The following is a 19708-nucleotide window of genomic DNA, read 5'->3' as shown; positions in this document are numbered from 1 at the left end:
GTTGATGGGGACCTGGGTGGCTCAGTCAGTTAAGCTTCCGACTCTTGATTTAGGCTCAGGTCATGATCTCATGGGTTGTGAGATCAAGCCCTGCATCCGGCTCTGCACTGACAGTGTGGAGCATGCTTGGGATTCTCTCTCTGCCTCTCCCCCACTTGCTCGTGCACATGGCATACTTGCTCTCAAAATAAGTAAACATTAAAACAAAAGAAAAACTATTTAAAAATAAAATAAAAGGTGTTGAGAAAAAATATCAATTTCATTCAGAGAATGCATTCCCCTTGTTAATGCTTTGTAGATGCCATTATTACCTTTCTGTTACGTACACATGCCTCTTACCGCTATCTCTAATGCTAGTAGCACCATGATCTTACCTTTCATGTATAGTTACGTAAGCTGTTACAAGAATAGTGGTATTTGTACTAATGGAATCATAACAGCATGAAACTCTGTATCTGTTCTCAATAAATTCAAACTGATTTACTTATGCCCTATATCTAGATCATTGAAATACATACAATAAAATTTTAAATGAAAAAATTTTAGAAGAACTTTCTTTTTAAAGTTTTTATTGTTATTTTCTTGTTTTATTTAACTAGACACAATAAATTTAACATCTGTAACATAAATCCTATTATAATAAAGATATAGGCAGACTAGTAGGCTAGTGTATAAAAATTGGACAAAGTACCTTATTAGAAGTTTTCTTTCTTATAATTTAGGGGGATACGTTTAATTGCATTTGTGATATTTAAGTTAAAGTTTATTGTGCAGACATGTAAAATGCTTTCAAAAAGTTGTACCATATTTCAAAAAAGGTCTGTTTCTTTCCTAGAATTCTGTACCTGTATTTGTCTTAGTGATCTTGCCCAGTCCCATGGCTTTGCATGTAATGTGTCTGCTCACTACTCCCTAAGTTCTTCCAGCTCATAATTCTTCCTGACCTTACAACTTGTATATCCAACTCCCTACTCAACAGTACCACTTGACATATCAGACATAATAAATCCAAATTGAATTTCTTTCCTTCCCCGAAGAGAAAATAGTAAAACCTACTCTACCATCCATGTTCAGGCCCTTCTCTATTGATGGAAAATTTTTCCTTCCATTTGTTCACTCCAGAAACCTTAGACTTACCCTTCTCTTCTGCCTCATATTTGTGAGCAGATCTTATTACCTTCAAAATATATCTAGCATCTGACTTCTCCTGACCACCCTGGTCCAACACATCTTTATTCTCCATATGAATTATTTCTGCCTGCTTCCATCCTTGGTTGCCTGAAGTCTATTCTCATCAGCCTGAGTGACCTATTTAACAAAAACCAGATCATGTCATGTCTCTTCTCAGAATCTTTCAATGGTTCCTCATTTTTTCCAAAGTAAAAATCAAAGTTTTTTCACTGGCTCAGCAGCCTTACACAATCTGTGCTTTCTCTGACTTCATCTTTTACTATTTTCTGCCACCCTGGCTCTCTGGCTTTTTCTCAACACAGAAGACACCATCTGGCTCAGAACCTTTGCACTGACTGAAACACACTGTAGATATGTATGAGATGCAGTCTTTTACCTCCTTCAAGCCATTGCTCAAACGTCACCTTTTTTCCATGAGCCTATACTCTGCCCCATTTGCGATCTCCACCTCCTCTCCCTTGCCATGCTGAATTTGTTCTCCAAAGTGCTAGTCAATTTCTAATACAAAATACTATGTAACTTACACATTGTTTATTTTCTTTGATCTTTTACTTCCTAGTAAAAGTTATGAAAGGGCCAGAGTTTTGACTGTTTATTCACTGAGACATCATCATCCAGTGCACAGACTGTGCTTGGTTATAATTTTTGCTAAATGAATGATTGCATGAAGAAATGTATTTGTGAAACTCTTGTATGGTGTTTTTGTGTGTGGTGTGTGTGTGTGTGTGTGTGTGTGTGTGTGCGTGCGCGCGCGCGCACATATAGGTGCATTGTTTGGGATGGAGTTGTGTGTGTTTATATAGTAAAACTGCTAACATAAGTTTTTAATCAAAATACTTTCTCTTAAACCGCGTTTGTGGAATACATGATATTTATTGGTGAAGGCACAGCTGTCTTTCCTTCATTTAAGCTATTTTGTTTATGGGACAAAAGATAGCATTTCTAGATATTTAGATCAAAACAACAAATGTTTTTAAAACCATTTTTCAACTTTAAGAATGATTGTGATAGGGGTGCCTGGGTGGTTCAGTTGGTTAAGTGGCTCAGGTCATTATCGCATAGTCTGTGAGTTCCAGCCCCACATCAGGCTCTGTGGTGACAGCTCAGATCCTGGAGCTGCTTCAGATTCTGTTATCTCCCTTTCTCTCTGCCCCTCCCCCACCCTCTCTCTCTCTCAAAAATGAATAAACATTAAAAAAATTTTCTAAAAAGAATGTGATAAATATATATAGGTTAGTAACTTAGAATTTTTAAAAGATGATTAACTGGAAATTTATAGACATACTGTAGACATTTGAAAATTAAAGTTTTTAATGTTAGTAATCCCGTTCTAAGATTACTAGAAATTTTCCTTTCTCTTTTTTTCTTAAGCTTTAAACATATGCTTTTTCATACAATTTGGGATAGAGAAATAATCTTATAGATAGAATGTTGTGTCAGACAGCTATGGCACTCATACCCTCATATTAGTCTAGAGGTTATACAACATATGGTCCTTTTAGGATAAGTTTATCTGTGAACTCTTTCCCCTATTAAAGGACTGTTTCATAAGTACCCTGAACCCAACCAACATAACAAACATCTTAAGCTTAATATATTTCCCAAATCCAGATTTTTTTCTTATGAAAAATAGCACTAATGCCAGACATTTCGTATTTAATCTGATGGAGACAATTGCCTGTTTCTTCACTGATTTAAATTTAGTCTTATATATGAACATGTTAGTCAGATTTGCTTGCTAATTATTAATCACATTCAGTATGACTGAACTGGTAAAAATATAAAACACTAGATTACATTATAGTATTGTGAAAATGCCTCTCAGGGTCAGATTTTATTGTTAAAATGTTAGATTTAGAGTAGCTTAACTGTTATGCCTTTCCTCCACAATGCTAATAAGATAGTCAAAAATCTTAAGAAAATTTAGGATAGATTCTAGATTCCAGTCAGATAATCTTGTTATGCCTGTAAGCTTAGATCTTCAACCAGATAAATAAATACATATCATTCAAATAGGTTTTTGGTTCATTCACATGCAGTTACAAAGGAATTTCAGAATCCATGTGACTTTCTGCTGTGAGGTTAAATTTTGTGAGATATAAAGTTTTCCCTGGAAGGAAATACACTTGTTATAGAGCTTAATTCACTTTTCTTTTTTTAATGTTTATTTTTGAGGGAGAAACTGTGCACAAGCTGGGTAGGGACAGAGACAGAGGGAGACGCAGAATCCAAAGCAGGCTCCAGGCTCCAAGCTGTCAGCATAGAGCCCAATGCAGTACTCAAACCCATGAACTGGGAAATCATGACCTGAGCTGGAGTCGGATGCTTAACTGAATGCGCCACCCAGGCACCCCAGAGCATAATTCGTTTGTAACCAACTTATGAGTTATTAAATTTAAAACAATTTTTATAGAGTTTAGCAAACAAATCCAAGTAATAAGCTACAAAGTTGAATATCTGTTACTAAGAAAACTGCTTTATATTTACAGAATCTTATCTCAACCCATGGTGACAGCTATCTTCTTTTATTCTAGCCAGAGATAATATGGGGGGGGGGGGTGAACCTTCATAATGTATTGTGTACTATTTAAGCAGTCAGCATGCTGAAGTAGTTTCAGAATTGGGACTAAATAAATATAGTCCTGGGGGGGGGGGGGAAGAAATCTCTTTTCTTGTCAAATATTTATTGATCTTGTGATTTCACAAAAGGAAAAAGTGTTAATTAAAACCTCTAGAAATCACTGATAACTACAGAGTTTATGGCAAGTTTATCTTTGGTGTGTGGCTGAAAATCAGACTTAGCAGCTGAAGTGACCCAAGTACTCTTAAAATATCCTATATACTGTTTTGGTACACTCAGAATTTTATTACAATGGATAATTTGTAATTTATAGAGTTAAGAAGAGATTCATTTATCAAAGTCCCATAACAGACCTTTGGCCTGAATTCATCATATTCACTGCTCAGAATACCATACACTGAGAGAAGTGTGTTTAGCTATGTTTCAAATGATAGAAAATGAGGATGGTCTTATGATCTTATTATCTTGTATTTTATTAACCACAAGAAAAATGGGGTGTGGAGCATGGGAGGTATAGATTTGCTAAAACACTCTGAATACATGAACAAAAAATCAATTAGTAAGAGCTGTTTGTAACATAGCATTCAACACCAGCTGCTTTAGGTTTAACATGTTTTACCCAGACTGTCGACTTTCTTGGTAAAGATGATAATTTGTTTTTTCCTTTGTTGTCATCCACTCTAGATGCAGTAAGGGTTGTTTGAAAATGAAGGCTTCATCTTCCAAGGGGTGGGGGAGGACAGATCCCAAAGTATTTCAGAGCCTGTATTCCTGTCTACCTACCTGACTGCATTTTGCTTTTAGCATTAACAACATTCTCTGCTTTCCAATTCTCTTTATTCTAGTCTATGCAAGGGAAACTTTCTAAAGAAAAATTGACTACTCAAAAGATGATGGAAGAGCTGGAAAAGAAAGAAAGAAACCTACAGAGATTAACAAAAACATTGCTTGATGTGAGTAAAAAAAAATTCAAATTGCTGTCAAAGAATGATTCAGTACTTAAGTTAAAGCACATGCTTATTTTGTATATATCATGGAATATTTTTAGTTGAAGACTGGATTTTGATATGTCAGTTAATTAAATCCATTAGGTTTCTTACAAAGTTATAATCAAAAAGGTAAACTTTTATTTTTTTCATGTCTTAGAATACACCTCCACAGACTTAACTACAACAGTCAAATGCTATATAGAGATTAGGTCCCAAAGTAATTGAATAAAGTGTAAATTGAATATAAACAAAATTATCCTTGAAAATCCTTAAGAAGGGTGCAATGTTAACACTTCATCATTGGAACAGATTATACTTTCTTCACTTAATTATAAGCTGACATATATGGCTTACATTATACAGAAAATACTTACTTTAGTTTTTTAACTCTAATCATGACATTTTGCTTCTAAATACCCAAGAATGCATCTCCAAAAGTTAGGGACATTTCCTGTACAAACATACCACCATTGTCACACCCAGTAAGAATAATGTTCCTCGATATTGGATAATACCTAGTTTATACTAAAATTTCCCCTTTGGGAAATTCAAATGCTTTTTATAATGACAGTTGAAACTAGCATTCAATCAAAAGAGACCATGAGTTGCATTTTATTTTGTCTTATAAATCTAAAGTTTCTCATTTTGTTCATGTTAGTGACTTGTTGACAAGCCTGGGCCTGTTGTCTTATAGAGTTACAGATTGTCAGACCTAGATTTGCCTGATTGCCTCCTCATGGTGTCATTTATCTTGTTCTTTACCCCTTCTATTTCTTATAAGCTACAAGAAGAACTAAAGATGTCAGTAAGTCAAGTCAAACATTTTTTTGTCATTAATACTTTGTAGGCATTGTTCATATCATCAAACTATATATGTTTGGTTATCCCACTGTAAGTGACAGAAATACTGAGTTCACCGGGTTAAAATGGTTAAAATAACAGACTTATTCTTCCCTTTGTTACATTATGGCCTCTGCAAACAGTAGGTAATATGTGGAGAGCTACTTAGGTAACTGTGTGAATATGCGGTTTATTAGCACCCTTTCCCTTGATGGTTTTCGTATTCACTGGTGATAATTGTGTGGATCATTACGTGATTAAAATCATATTTTTTCCTAGTTATTTTTATATTTATTAGCTGGCATTCATCTATTAAAAAATCTTTTCCTCATCAGTGCAAGCTATTTGGTAATTTTTAAATAGAGTTCCAACTGGAAAGCTTTATATTGTCTCTAATTAGCAGTTTTCAGGATGAAGAGTAGATAGATGGTGAAGTTTGGGGGATAAGGTGAAGGTAGCTTTTTCTGAGTATGATAATTTATGAGTTCATATTGATATTTCCAATTCGGATTTCACAATTCAAGATTATTAGGGGTTTTGTTTCCTTCTTTGATTTTATACTTGTATTTCTTTTTCTCTTTTGCTGAAACTTTTGGTACCTGTCAACATTAACAAAACATAAAAACTTTTTCCTCAGTTTGCAACAGATAGTTTAAAGTAACTAAATCATTATCCCTACTAACAGTAAAACTATAGCATGAGGTTTAAAATTTCTTCATAGGTCTTTTTGTTCTTGGGATAAATCTCATCATAAAAAAACACATACATAACCCAGATGCTTATCAGGTGATGTTATATGATATGAGATGCTCCTAGACACTGAATCTGGATTTGTTGCCTTTCTCAGGTTTACCCTGGGGCATGAGATGGTCCAGAGGAACCATTAAATCATTTTCACTGTTTAAATTCTTTTTCTTTTTTTTTTTTTTTCCCTACTGTGTGTATGCAGTTAAACTTGGTTAATGTGAATGTAATAGGACTCTATCATTTTGTTTATAGATGGTGGGAAATGTTAACCTGTATGTCCTTTGAGTACCTTCCTCTGATCTAACAACCTGATTTTTGTTTTCTTTATGCGTTGCAGAACCAAAGACAAACAGAAGAGACGTGCTCTTTATTGGATCAAGGCCAGGAAGGAGACCAATCCAGGCAGCAGACAGTACTCACTAAATGGCCACTATCTGATTTGAGTGTGATTGATCAGCTGTTCAAGGAAATGTCCTATTGTTTGTTTGACTTGAAGGCATTGTGTAGTATTCTTAATCAGCGTGCTCAGGGCAAGGAGCCTAATCTTTCCTTATTACTGGGAATCAGATGTAAGTGGCTGATGCCTTGTCCTTACTATATCGCTTAGCAATTAGAAACCTGTCTTCATGAATCAGGAATTTCTGACTGCCTTTTTTCTATTTGTTTTTATGTCCTTTCCTACTTAGATTTATAAATCGCTGAATAAATCTGTAGGTGTGTAAATAACCGTTATTACTTCATTATCCTTATAGAAGTGATCAGGTTCATAGTTGATTCAGACTGCCACTTGGCAGACTGCCTGTGTGGATGAGCTCTGCTGAATCTGTTAATATGTGACTGGAGTGGTAGTTAGGGGTGATTTCCTGGTTACTCTTCTAAAAGCAATGATTCTGTTTGCTTTCATGTGGTAATTCTCTAAGTTAATGACCCAGCCATCTGTCTGCGTTAAACTATTTGAGAAAAGATACTCATTTGCTTTCCTATGCAGTGTATGTTCTATGGCAATGACTTAATATATGTACCAGTGCTGTCACAAGAGCTGGTTTTCATGGCCCATGTATCTGTTGCCCTTGTCATGCATACATTCTGACTTTGTCCCTTTCAGTGTGTCACCCACCCATTATCCCTCAGTTCCAACCTTCTCCACACATAGTTGCGAGAGAGCTGCCCCAGGAATATCTTAGAGTCCTTTTGTGCTACTTTTGCAGAAACACACATCTCCGCTTGTGGTTCTAAATCATTATGATATTGACATATGTTGGTCTCTTTTTAATACAGAAGAAATGGACATAAGTAAAGAGATATGAATGGAGTAAGACTTTTAAGTATTATGCACCTACCATGTTGTATTGAGCAGTTATCTAATAATATGGTTAATAATGTAACTAGACTGGGAACTAGTTTTATTTGCAGTTTCATCAAAAAGATTCCACCATCTGGCATCACGATAGTTGTTTTGGCAAACCAAGTAATACTGTTGATCAAAGTATATCCCTTTTTAAATGAAACTGTAACTGTGCTCAGAGATGTCAGTAGAGTTTTCCCTTCCACTTCATAGATGTGTATGTACACACATGAGTGTGGGTATGTAAAAAATATTTGAAAGTTTAAGTATATTCACTCACTCAGGAAGTAATTTTTAAATGCCTTATACGGTCCAGGTACTAAGATGCTGATAATGCAATTGAACACTGCCCTTGCCCACACATAAACTACTAGAGCATTGTGATGAGTACTATAATTGAGATATGGACAGAGGATGGTGGGAGCCTAAAGGGAAAACTAATTAAGTCTACCTGGGAAGGGCTGTGAAGACTCCGTGGGTAGCTGGTGTTTGGGTTGAATCTTAGAGGAGGGAGAATTTGCCAGGTGAACATGGGGTGGTTTAGTTAGCAGTGATCTCTCAGAGCAACCAAAAGCTCACACACAAAAGACTTATTTTCTTCACCATTTTAGAGCTGGTCACGCCTTCAGTTCTTTTGTAACCTTCTGCATTTGTATTCTCCTGTATAGTATTTGTCAACCTTTCCAGTTATCAGATTAAGAGAGATTTCCAAATGTGAATGAAAGGAAGACTCAAGAAGTTTGCCACATTCACCTCCCAGTGTATACCCCTTCCAGTATTTAAAGTTTATACTCCTTACCTTATAGTTTGGTACTGTGAAAATCTGACCAGACTGTTCACTTGTCAAAAACCAGTGGATTATTTTGAATCTCCAGTCCATTTTGAATCTCCTCACTCCATCCACTGTCCATTGATGCTTTTCATCCCACCCTTTTTTGTAAATGTGCTGCTACCATGGTTTCCATGACTTTGTTCTCTAGGTTCTGCTTCTATCTTTATGACTGCTTAGTCTCAGTCTTCTGTGGAATTCTCTGCCACTTAAATATTGGTGTCTCCCATAAATCTTTTGTTGTTGATTTTTTGTTTCTTTTTTTAAATTGGATTATTTGTGGGGTTTTTGGTACTGGGTTGTATAAGTTCTTTATATATTTTGATATTAATCCTTTATCAAATATATCATTTGCAAGTATCTTCTCCCATCCAGTAGATTGTCTTTTGTTTTATTGGTGGTTTTTGTTTTGTTGTGCAAAAGCTTTTTATTTTGGTATAATCCCAACATTTTGATTTTGCTTTTGTTTCCCTTGCATATTTAGAAACATGTTTCTGTGGCTGATGTCAAAGAAATACTGCCTATGTTTTCTTCTAGGAGTTTTATGGTTCCAGGTCTCATATTTAGGTCTTTAATCCATTTTGAGTTTATTTTTGTGTGTGGTCTAAGAAAGCAGTCCACTTTCATTCTTTGGCATGTAGCTTGTCCAGTTTTCCCAACAACATTTGTTGAAATGACTGTCCTTCTCCCCCATTATATATTTTTGCATCTATTATCAAAGATTAATTGACCATATAAGCATAGATTTATATCTGGGCTCTTTGTTCTGTTGATCTATATGTGTCTGTTTTTGTGCCAGTACCATACTGTTTTGATTACTACAGCTTTGTAGTAATACACCTTGAAATCTGGGATTGTGATACCTCAACCTTTGTTGTTCTTTCTCAAGATTTCTTTGGCTGTTTGGGATCTTTTGTAGTTCCATACAGATTTTAGTATTGTGCTAATTCTATGAAAAATGTCAGTATTTTGACAGGGATTACAGTAAATCTATAGATTGCTTTGAGTAGTATGGACATTTTAACAATACTAGTTGTTCCAATTTATGAGCTCAGTATATCTTTCCATTTGTTGGGGTCATCTTCAATATCTTTCATCCATGTTTTATAGTTTATGGTGTACAAGTCTTCACCTCGTGGGTTAAGTGTATTCCTAGGTATTTTATTCTTTTTGATGCAATTGTAAATGGGATTATTTTCTTAATTTCTCTTTATGCTGCCTCATTATTGGTGCATAGAAATGCAACATATTTCTCTATATTTCTATAATTTTGTATCCTGTGACTTTACTGAATTAATCTATCAATTCTTTGGTAGTCTTCAGGGCTTTCTGCAAGTAGTGTCATCTACAAATAGTGAAAATTTTACTTCTTCCTCAACAATTTGTATGCTTTTGTTTCTCTTTTTGTATATTTTTCTCTGAGTAATATTATCCACATTCTTTAGTTTTCTGTTAGCACTGTACCTTTGACCCATATGGACGTTTATCTCTTACCCTGCCTAGAATGTTCCTTCTGGGCTCTTGACTATACTAACCTTACGTTAGAACCAGCTCTTCCATAGGCATCATAGACTCACTATATCCAAAACATAAACTACCTTTCTTCCCTCCCTAAACCTGCTCCTCCTCTCAGTGAGTAGCACCACCATCCACCTATCATCCCAACCTAGAATTTTATCTTCCATCCTGCTCCTTCTTTTATCTGTGTGTTTCCTGTGCCTAGTTCCTAATCCCTACCCAACTTATGATGGTTAGGCTGTATCATTTCTACCGGTCCTTCCTAGCATTCATTCCTACCATTACAACTCCATTGCACTGTTGCCTTAAATAAAGCTTTCAGATTCCTTTATCTGCACTGTCTAGCCCACTTTCCCCCACTAATGCATTTTTTCACATTGCTGCCAGAGTTCATCTAACCTAATGGTGATTCTGATTTCTTAATACTTACAGTCCCCAAAATAGAGATAGGCAGCTCCCACGTGCCTCTTCCAGCCTTGTTTTGTGGCACTTTCCTCTCATAATTTGTACTCTCCCATTTTAGAGCTGGTTACTGACTTTTTTTTTTTTTTTTTTGAAGTTCCTCAGATTCTTTGGTTTTCTGCCTTTATACATACCTTTGTTCATTCTGCTTCCTTGGCCTATCCAGTGAACCTGTACCCTTTCCAGTTAAGCTTCTTGTCCTCTTCTTTGTGCCACTGTAGCTTGTGTATGGTGCTAGGTCTCTCACAGTACTTGACTGTGCTTATTTGTTTATGAAAGTGCATGTAAATCATTAAGAATAAGCCACTACATCCATTATTTTGCTGGCCTCAGCATCTAGCATAGTGCCTGGATCATGTTCAGTTAGTGTTTGTTAAAATAACAAATAAGTTAACCTGACTCTTACGCCTCCAGTAAGCTACCAGTGCCAATGATGGTAGAAGGAAAGACTTACTTTACAGTTATTGGCTCCGTCTGCTTTTAGGTTGAGATGTGCTGACAAAGAAAGGAACTGATGAAAATAATTAAAGCTAGCTGACTCAGGGCCTCACCCTCAGTTACTCAGCCATTTGGCAACTAGCCATCAGTTCAATTCAATTGTGTGGGGTTGTAGGCTTTCAACACTCTATATATATATACACACACACACACACACACACACACACATATATATATATATATATATATATATATATATATATATGGTAAGTATATATATATAAGTATATATATATATGTATATATATATATATATATATACACTTACCATATATTTTGGAAATTTGTGTTTCCATGCCAATAAACCCACTTTGCAGTCTATAAAAATTTAAGCTATCACCCCTGAAAACAGAAGTGATTTTCAGATTTTTGTCAAGTCAGAAGAAATGAATGCTGTAGTTGAGCTTGATGAGAGCTATTAGAGCATGTTTTTTCCTACTTTGGGAATACTGTCATCCTTTAAACATGTTGAACATTTGTATTACTATATAGGTTTAATGCGACTTAATTAGCAAAATTTTAACAGGACTAAGTAGTAAGATCTATTTAATAGTGAATGATACATAATTTAAACCTTAGCCGGACTCGTGTTCAGCATATGGCATTATATTTCTACTTATAATTAAGTTTAAAAATCCTAAAGTGACTTTATTCGGAAAAGTTTGAGACATTCTCTCCATATTTTATTTCCACAGCAATGAACTGTTCAGCTGAAGAGACTGAGAATGACTACAGCCCAGAAACACTCACTAAAAAATTGTCAGATGTATGCCAGTTACGGAGGGACATTGACGAATTAAGGACTACAATATCAGACCGCTATGCTCAGGACATGGGAGACAACTGCATTACCCAATGATCAACTATTGGTCCCACAGCAATAATGACCTATTGTTAAATGCTGCTGTGTTACAGTTCTTCATATTTCTTTTTAGGAGCCATAATGGAAAGTCACAAGTGACATATTGCTTACACATAGGATTTTTTTCCATAAATTTGTTTTATTGGGGTGAGAAAGGGGGTTTGATGAGGTTTCAAAGGGGCTCATCTAATCAGGCCAAAAGAATGACTTACTATTTGAAAAATGTGATAAAGTGTTTAAGAAAAAAAAAAAAAATCTGTATTCTCAAACTACTGATCGTAGGACCAAGCTGTGAAGAGTGCCCTTCAGATAATGGGGTAGGATTTTTTTATCTGTAATTGTGTGTGTGTGTGTGTCTGTGCGTGCGCGCGTGTGTGCATGCATGTGTGTTATTCACAAAATTATAAGGATTTCTAGGGTCAAAGCAAAGCTTCTAAGAAAGGCACACACTGTTTATTCTTGTATTTCTTTTCTTTCATGTAGAAGCTTGTGTTGTACTTTGGGGTTTTCAAGGGCTGGCTGAACAGGAGTATTCAACAGCAGGCAAGTGTTTTAATAGTAGTACAGCTGGCAAAACCATTTGTATTTTGAACAACCACTGTGCTGAGATGATGAGGTTGTGGGATTGGGTTGATTTTAGTACTGTAGATAGGTCAGCTATTTTTCCAGAGTGATTGTGGATTGCCTTAGAGGTATGAAATTTTGATGTGATGATCTTTTTCATTAGCATTGTAATTTATATATCACAAGGCATTTTAACATAATCTGAACTAATTTTAACATGTCCCTTACTATTTACAATTACTATTTACTTACATATATCAATGTAAACAAAGCCATAAAGAATTAATGCAAACCTTCTAAGGCTGTTGTAAAAGAAGGATTAACTGAAAACTCACTCTGGAACAGTAGTTTATTTATCCAATTCTCAAACGTTTACATTTCAGGAGTTTTGTATATGTTTTAAAGTTTTAAAACATAAAGTATATGTTTTAAGAAAAGCCAGTCTGTATTCTTTATATCTGAATTATCACTAACATAAAATTTAAACCAGGTGATGTTTCAATTCCATTTATTAAGTAAAGTACATTAAAAACAGGGTTTTTCATAGAATACAAACTTGACCAGGTTAGTTCTTCTTCAGGAATACAGGATATATCACTATGAAATGCAACTGATTGTTAAGTAGACACAATTATTTAAACTTCCAAATGAATATATTCCTGTTTTAGTTGGTATTTTGGAAGGACTATGTATTTTAATGCCTTTAGAGCATTTATTGCATTCTTTTGAATACTTATAGCAATCATTGTCCTTTACAAACTGGTTTGTTTTCTTGATGCAACCAGGTCTCATACAGGTCAAGACTAAATAAGAGAGAGAAGGAATAAGGGGTGGTAATCAAGCAGGAAAATACTGTTTGGGGCAAGAACAGATCATGTGTCTGGTTTTTGTTTTGTTTTGTTTTGTTTTGTTTTGGGTTTTTTTGCCAGGCTTAAATACTGGTATAAAGGCTGCTCCTAGAAAAGATTTTTCTTAAATATTTTCAGCAGTGAAAACATATGTGGGATAAGAACTTCAAGGAAACTACCCACGAAGACATTCAGTTCAAAATTTGGCTTATATGCAGTGCTCATTAAGTTATTTTAAGGTTATGTTGCAACAGTCAGTTATAATACATTGTAAGGACATCAGACTTTGTTTCTGTTCAGTGCCTGAGTATTCCTTACTCTTGCTTCTTAGGATCTGGGCACTAAGAAATCAGTGCATTATAGTGATTCTGTATCCCAAGGTCCCTAACTTAATAAGGAAAAGTCACTGGTAAGAACGTGGCATTCTAATGTGTTCATTTGTTTTCTTAATGTTGGCGGTTTGAAGACAATCAGGGAGCAGTAAAGTTATACCAAAAATCTGATGCAAAGAATTCTGCCTTGTAAAAGTATCTAGAAAAATGGGCCTTTACAGTAAAATAGATAATAACATCTGAAAGAGATAAGAGATATGCAGCACACATTTTTACATTCTCTCTGAATAGAAATCCCTACCCTTATCCCCAGCCTCCACGGTTTGGGAAATAAAGGCACCCTAAGGTGATAGTGCTAATGCACATAAGTAATCGCTGATTTGGGTCACTCGGTTCTTAATGTCTTTGAGGTTTTTTAGTATATGTTTTGGGGTTTTATGGTTATTGTTGTTTTAAACAAACTTTTGGTCATTTGTTTTAATATACTGTAGATACATTTTTGTTTTCTGGCTTAGGATAAAATAATTTGATTTTTTAAACAAGTTTCTAAAACTTACAGAATTTGACTTAATTTATTTGTCTTGAGATAAAAATGTTTTAACTTAGTAAAAAATTGACAAACTACTACTGATGTATTTCAGTTTCCAACATGTATACTCCCCCATAAATAAAAAAGGGAAATAAGATGTGATAGTTCAGGTATAACTCTGAATTACAAAATGTAATCTCTTGGAGTCTGGAGTTTGTGAAGGGACCTAAATAATAAGTAGAAAGCCTTGGAGGGAATTGGGGGTGGGGGGGGTAATGAAACTAGTAGTAGTCTAATTTGTCAGCATTTAATTTTTATTTTATTTTTCAGAAAATTGCCCTCTCCCTAGATAACCTCTTGTGTTAGAATGTAGTAATAGTGATATCTCATTGAAAGCAAAGATTTTACTATTAGGTCGAGTAAGATGGGCAGATAGAAACACTGTAGTGTCTTATCCTAGTTTAAACTGGGATGTTCTTAGAAGTTATTATACTGATATATACCTGAGATGAAAATTAACCTAAATTTTGAAGTTAAATCTATTTGAAAATTTCCTTATATGTGAAGAAATTTTAATTATGCTTCTGTGAATTAAGTGCTTATCTTCTTAGGAAATGTCTTATGCAGTATTAACATTTATTATTGATCTGCTGGGTTTTGAAGTTGAGTTTATTCTGCCCCAGTCACACTAAAGCAAGGATAAAGTAACAGTATCTCAATAAAAGACCCAGTTACCTATGCAGATAAAATTAACTGACTCAAAGGCACAATAGTTGTCTTTTCATTTGATGTCCAAAAAGGATGACTTTAGTTTAACTTAATAAATTTTCAGTGGCCTCTAATTTTAAAAGCTCAAGTGTTGACTGGGTAAGTCATGCCTGAATTTTTTTTAAGTGTGGCCCCTTCTTATGTTTGAAATGGGGTTCAATATTTAATATTAACAATATTATTTTTTAGTGAAACTTATTTTGGTCATGACAGCTTATTAAACTGAATTAGACTTCTTTCAGTAACTTGTTGGAGACAATCTCAAGGGCCGGAAAGTGTTGCTAAAATGGATATTGTACATTTCTGACTCACTAATGAGCTTATAAATTAATTTTGTCATAGTTCAAGACATTAATAGAAATCTCTTAGAGGATATTTTCAAAGAAATCTGTATTGGGAAAATGTTCTTTCGATATCAGTAATAGTTCATTGAATAACTTAGCAGCGGAGAACTTGGACTATATTTTTACATAGCAAAGTTCAGCTCATGCACACCTTTAGTTTGGATTATTGGTATTCTTTTATGTAAATTTCTATCATTGTAGATATGTAATTATAGTAAGAAGCAGTTCTCATAACCTTGCTCAGACTATATCATTTGAAACTGCCAGTAGCTGTAGCTCTCAGAGCCAAAGTTAATTCATTTTGTTTCTTTCCATTTGGGGCAAATTTTGGTGTTCACAAAACAAGAAAAATGATTTCCTATTTGATTATAAAGAGTGTAATTTCTAACCTACCCCAAGTTGCCATGGTGGCATATTACTGTATGATAATATTATACATTTAATCATGAAGGGGGAGAGCTTTTGGATTTTTAGAATTTTCTAATTTAAAAGTATTGAGTATATTAATGTAGTTTCAAATCAGTAATTCATTAACAACACTTGCAGCTGCATACAGAGAGAACCTTTTGTGCCTTTTTGCCTGCAGTAAGCATTCATTTCTATTTTACATGAGTTATAAGAATGTTGATGATTATTGCACCTTGTTCTTCTGTAAATAGACCTGATTAAGGATTTTTTCTTAAGCAAGGAGCAGTTTTTCATTACTAGGTAAATACTTTAGGAAACTTGAGAGGAGGGTATCGGATACGTCTTTGGAGCCCAGTCCTTTCCCAGTATAGTGAGCAGGAAACTCCTTCGGAATGTAGTTATTTGTGTGTATATGTGTGTACATATGTGTATAAATATTTAAATACAGAAACATAAAATTTGGCATCACATTGGTGTGATGACAAGAAGTAGTAAGGTGCTAGGTGGTTACATTAAAAGCACAGCAGAGTGTATAATCAGTCACTGTGACTGGTGGTTTTTGTAAACTAGGTTCAGTTTTTGAACCACCCAGAATACCTCATGTGTAAATAAAATGGTCATGACTTAATTGAAATACAGTTATTGTAAAGAGAATGTGAAGCCACTGGTTGGCTTATGCCTTCTGATCTATCATTCTTGCCTCTTTTTTTGTAAAGGGGTTTTTTTGTTTTTGTTTTCTAATAGGGTTTACAGCTAGAATTTTGAATGCCAAAGTTCTATTTATTAAATTAAAAAAAGTTTTCGATGTTAATGGCTAAGTATTTTTCCACTGGACTATTGTTTGTGATGTTGGAATTTGTATTTACAGAGAAATAAATTTTTTATAAAAAGATGAATGTCTTCCAAGTGCCTAATGTTAATATAAGAATGTATTGGAAATTGTAGACTCCACTGAATTCTCAGTATAAGAATATGTTGACTTGACTTTTAGATAAAAGCTTCCTATAAATACACAAGAGAATCTTTGACTAGAACATGGATTTTTCTTTTAGTCTCTGTTACAATTTCTTTATAGTTATAACTGAGAAAAGGTTTTTTCCTCAGGGCCTTGCCATGAAGGGCACTGAGATTTTCTGATGACAGGTGCCATAAATACAAAGGCATCCCTAGATTTATTTTAGCCAATAGTGCTGTGTCCCCCTTTTGAATTTTTAAAATCCCTATTTAAACCAATAGTCTTCTTTCTACTTTTCCAACAGACACAATTGGTTTCAGTTTTCCCTATTGCTGGAAGGTTGGACTGACAAGTTAAACCTTTTTTTATTTTCCCCCCTTTAATCAAAGGTTGAAACCTTACTGAAATATATGCAAATACAACCTCATTAAAAGGTAACCATGCAGGGGTGTTGACATCTCAGCTTTGATGGTTTGCTAGCCTAGGCCCAGAGATGCCCTGTGGATGGCACCCTCGGTCCTTGTTGGTTCTTGTTCTAACGCATATGGGCAGCAGCCTCAGTGTCTCTAGGAAGTTGGTTGATATTTGGATTAGCAGTATCTGTTTTCAGTCCAGCTAACTTGGTATTGCTGTCGTCTTTTGCGAGGCATCTAATTCAGTTAGCAGGAGAAGGACCACTTTGGAAATCCTGTATCACAGACCATTTAGGTTGCAAGCAAATGTCTTATGAATAAAAACAGAGTGGATAAAATCCTAGAATATGTTTAAGGTGATTTGTGGAGAGAGTTCTTCTTCAGAATGAAAGATATGATGATTTTTTATCTGGTTAAAAAAAAAGTGTTTTGATGAGGGGAGTCAACAGAGAGCTTTTGATCATGTATAATCCCAGTGATTTTGTCAATAGTTTGAGCTTCTTTTTATGCCAATTTCCCCAACCAAACAGAACCATTCTGTGTGGGAACACAGAGGACTCCATTTAAAAGAGGTGTGAGATGCATTATTAGTAATGGCACAAAATGGCGGAGTATGGATCCAGAAGAGCAAACACTTGAAAAATGATAGCACTCTAACATCTTTTCAGTTAAGACATTCTCCTTGATTTGAAGGAGTTCCAGTTTGAGGCTTGAACTTAGGATAGAAGATTTCCAAAATATTTAAATAACACTGCGGTCCTGACAAAAATTTAATGTGATCACAAAATAACAATCTTTTTTAGTCAACCTATATTTACTTAAACTCTGTCTTCACGGTCACTGCTGATTCCCTCATAAGAGAAGGTTTAAACACACATCTACCTTGTAACCCAGAAATTCTGCTCTGGGTTTTGAGAGAGAAATATAAACATATGCCTAAAAAGCAACTTGTAGATGAATGTTCTTAGCAGTTTTATTCGTAATAGCCAAAAACTGGAAATAGTCCAGAGGTCTGTTAGGTAGGGTTCTCAGAGTTTGAAACAGTGTTCTTTTACAATCCTGTGTTCTATTGATTGTGGCTTATCTTCAATATGCTTTTGTTTGTTGTTTTAAATTTCTTTTAATGTTTTATTTATTTTTGAGAGAGAACACGAGCAGGGGAAGGACAGAGAGAGAGGGAGACACAGAATGCGAAGCAGGGTCCGAGCTGTCAGCACAGAGCCTGACACGAGGCTCGAACCCATGAACTGAGAGATCGTGACCTGAGCTCAAGTTGGACGCTTAACCAACTGAGCCACCCAGGCTTCCTTTCTATATGCTTTTTGGAAAGCAGAGTAGAGTTTAATGCACAAAAAGACAGTAGAGAGCTAGAGTTGGAAAACAGACTTCCTATTTACCAGAGTCACTTTTGTTTTCACTTTCTTCTGGGGAACTGTCCTTTGTCATGCTGCCACCTATGTTCCATGAATGTCCACAGTTCATGGGAAGTACTTGGTCTCATCCTTCCTGAAACAAAGAAATTGTTTTGGTTTTTTGCTATTTGTTGTTTGGGTGCCGGTTTCCCACCAGACTTGAGCTCTTCTAGAACAGGCACTTTGACTTACTAAACTTTGTGTTTCATGAGCAATTAGGATATACTAACAGATGTACAAATACCTGTTATTAGCCCCAGGAAGGAAGAACTCCATCTCCAAGGAGAAAACATGGTCTTTAAGGCATAGGTCATTCTAGGTGAGTGTGGAGCTTTAAATAGAAGGGCAATGAAGTGATAATAAATCCTATTTAGCCAAGTTCTGTTATTCTCTGTCTCTTGGATCTCTTGTTAATTGCTCCTGTGACTATACACTTTCTACCCTTCTGTGGGTCCAGGGCATAGGATTAAGATACAGTTATTTCCCAGTCCGAGCACTCCTGGAGCATAGCAATCTCATCAGACTTTTGGCCAGCTGTGTAGGTTTTATAAGGGCAAATGTGAGGTCTGGCTTTAAAAAGGAGCAAAATATCAACCTAGAAAATGGATATAGTTGCATCTAACTTTAAGTCTGAGAGTGCATACATGCACAAGTCCAGAGAATAATAATTCAAACAGAAATAGTACATACAGCTGGCATTCCTTCTAAACAAGAAAGCAAGGTAATTTAATTTCCATTTTTATCCCTACACTGATCATTTAGTCATAAAACAAGTGGTTAAGCTTGTTTAATGGCCCGTAATAACTAAAAAACAATGCACAGGAAGTGCCTTCTGTATCATCACAATCATCATCATTCTCAATAACCAACATTTGAGCACATGCCAGCCAACCACAAGGACCTTGCATAAGTTATCATTTATTTCTCTTTATAATATTCTATGAAGTAGGTGCTGTTATTATCCTCACTTCAGGCAAAAAAGTAGAAGCATAGGAAAGTTTAGTATCTCAATGAAGTTGGAACAGCTTATAAAAGGCAGGGCCATAATAAGAACCAGGCCTCTTTAACTCCAAAGCCTGACTCTAAACCACTCACTGGACTTCTCCTATTAGTTTAGTGCTCGGAATTAACCCCTTCCCAAAGCTGCTTCCTGGTGAAACTGCTCCATTTCTGTAAGTTACACCTCCATTCCAAGAATCATTTCTGGTGATTTCTTCCCTACATATCCATCCATATTAGTTTCCTATTCCTTCTGTAACAGATTTCCACAAAC

General features: G+C 35.3%; 1 protein-coding gene and 1 long non-coding RNA gene across 4 annotated transcripts in view; one reads left to right on the top strand and one right to left on the bottom strand.

Annotated features, from left to right (window-relative positions):
- Positions 1-8728, bottom strand: part of LOC122238723 — a 34752-nt gene extending 26024 nt beyond the window's left edge. Inside the window, exon 1 of one of the 2 annotated variants that reach the window (XR_006217838.1) lies at positions 8493-8728. This is a non-coding gene — a long non-coding RNA (uncharacterized LOC122238723). The remainder of the gene's footprint in view (positions 1-8492) is intronic. The other variant, XR_006217837.1, reaches the window with a different exon arrangement.
- The window catches only part of CEP85L (centrosomal protein 85 like), a 164178-nt gene extending 152275 nt beyond the window's left edge, over positions 1-11903 (top strand). For both annotated transcript variants that reach the window (XM_042987080.1, XM_007078775.2), the window contains exons 11-13: positions 4618-4725; positions 6686-6917; positions 11696-11903. In XM_042987080.1, the coding sequence (XP_042843014.1) occupies positions 4618-4725; positions 6686-6917; positions 11696-11859 (504 nt within the window). In that variant the 3' untranslated portion in view covers positions 11860-11903. The remainder of the gene's footprint in view (positions 1-4617; positions 4726-6685; positions 6918-11695) is intronic.
- Positions 11904-19708: the final 7805 nt, after the last annotated feature.

Source organism: Panthera tigris, chromosome B2, assembly GCF_018350195.1.
Source record: "Panthera tigris isolate Pti1 chromosome B2, P.tigris_Pti1_mat1.1, whole genome shotgun sequence".
NCBI lineage: Eukaryota > Metazoa > Chordata > Mammalia > Carnivora > Felidae > Panthera > Panthera tigris.
Note: the sequence above shows the minus strand (reverse complement) of the source record. Positions and strands in the feature narration are given on the sequence as shown.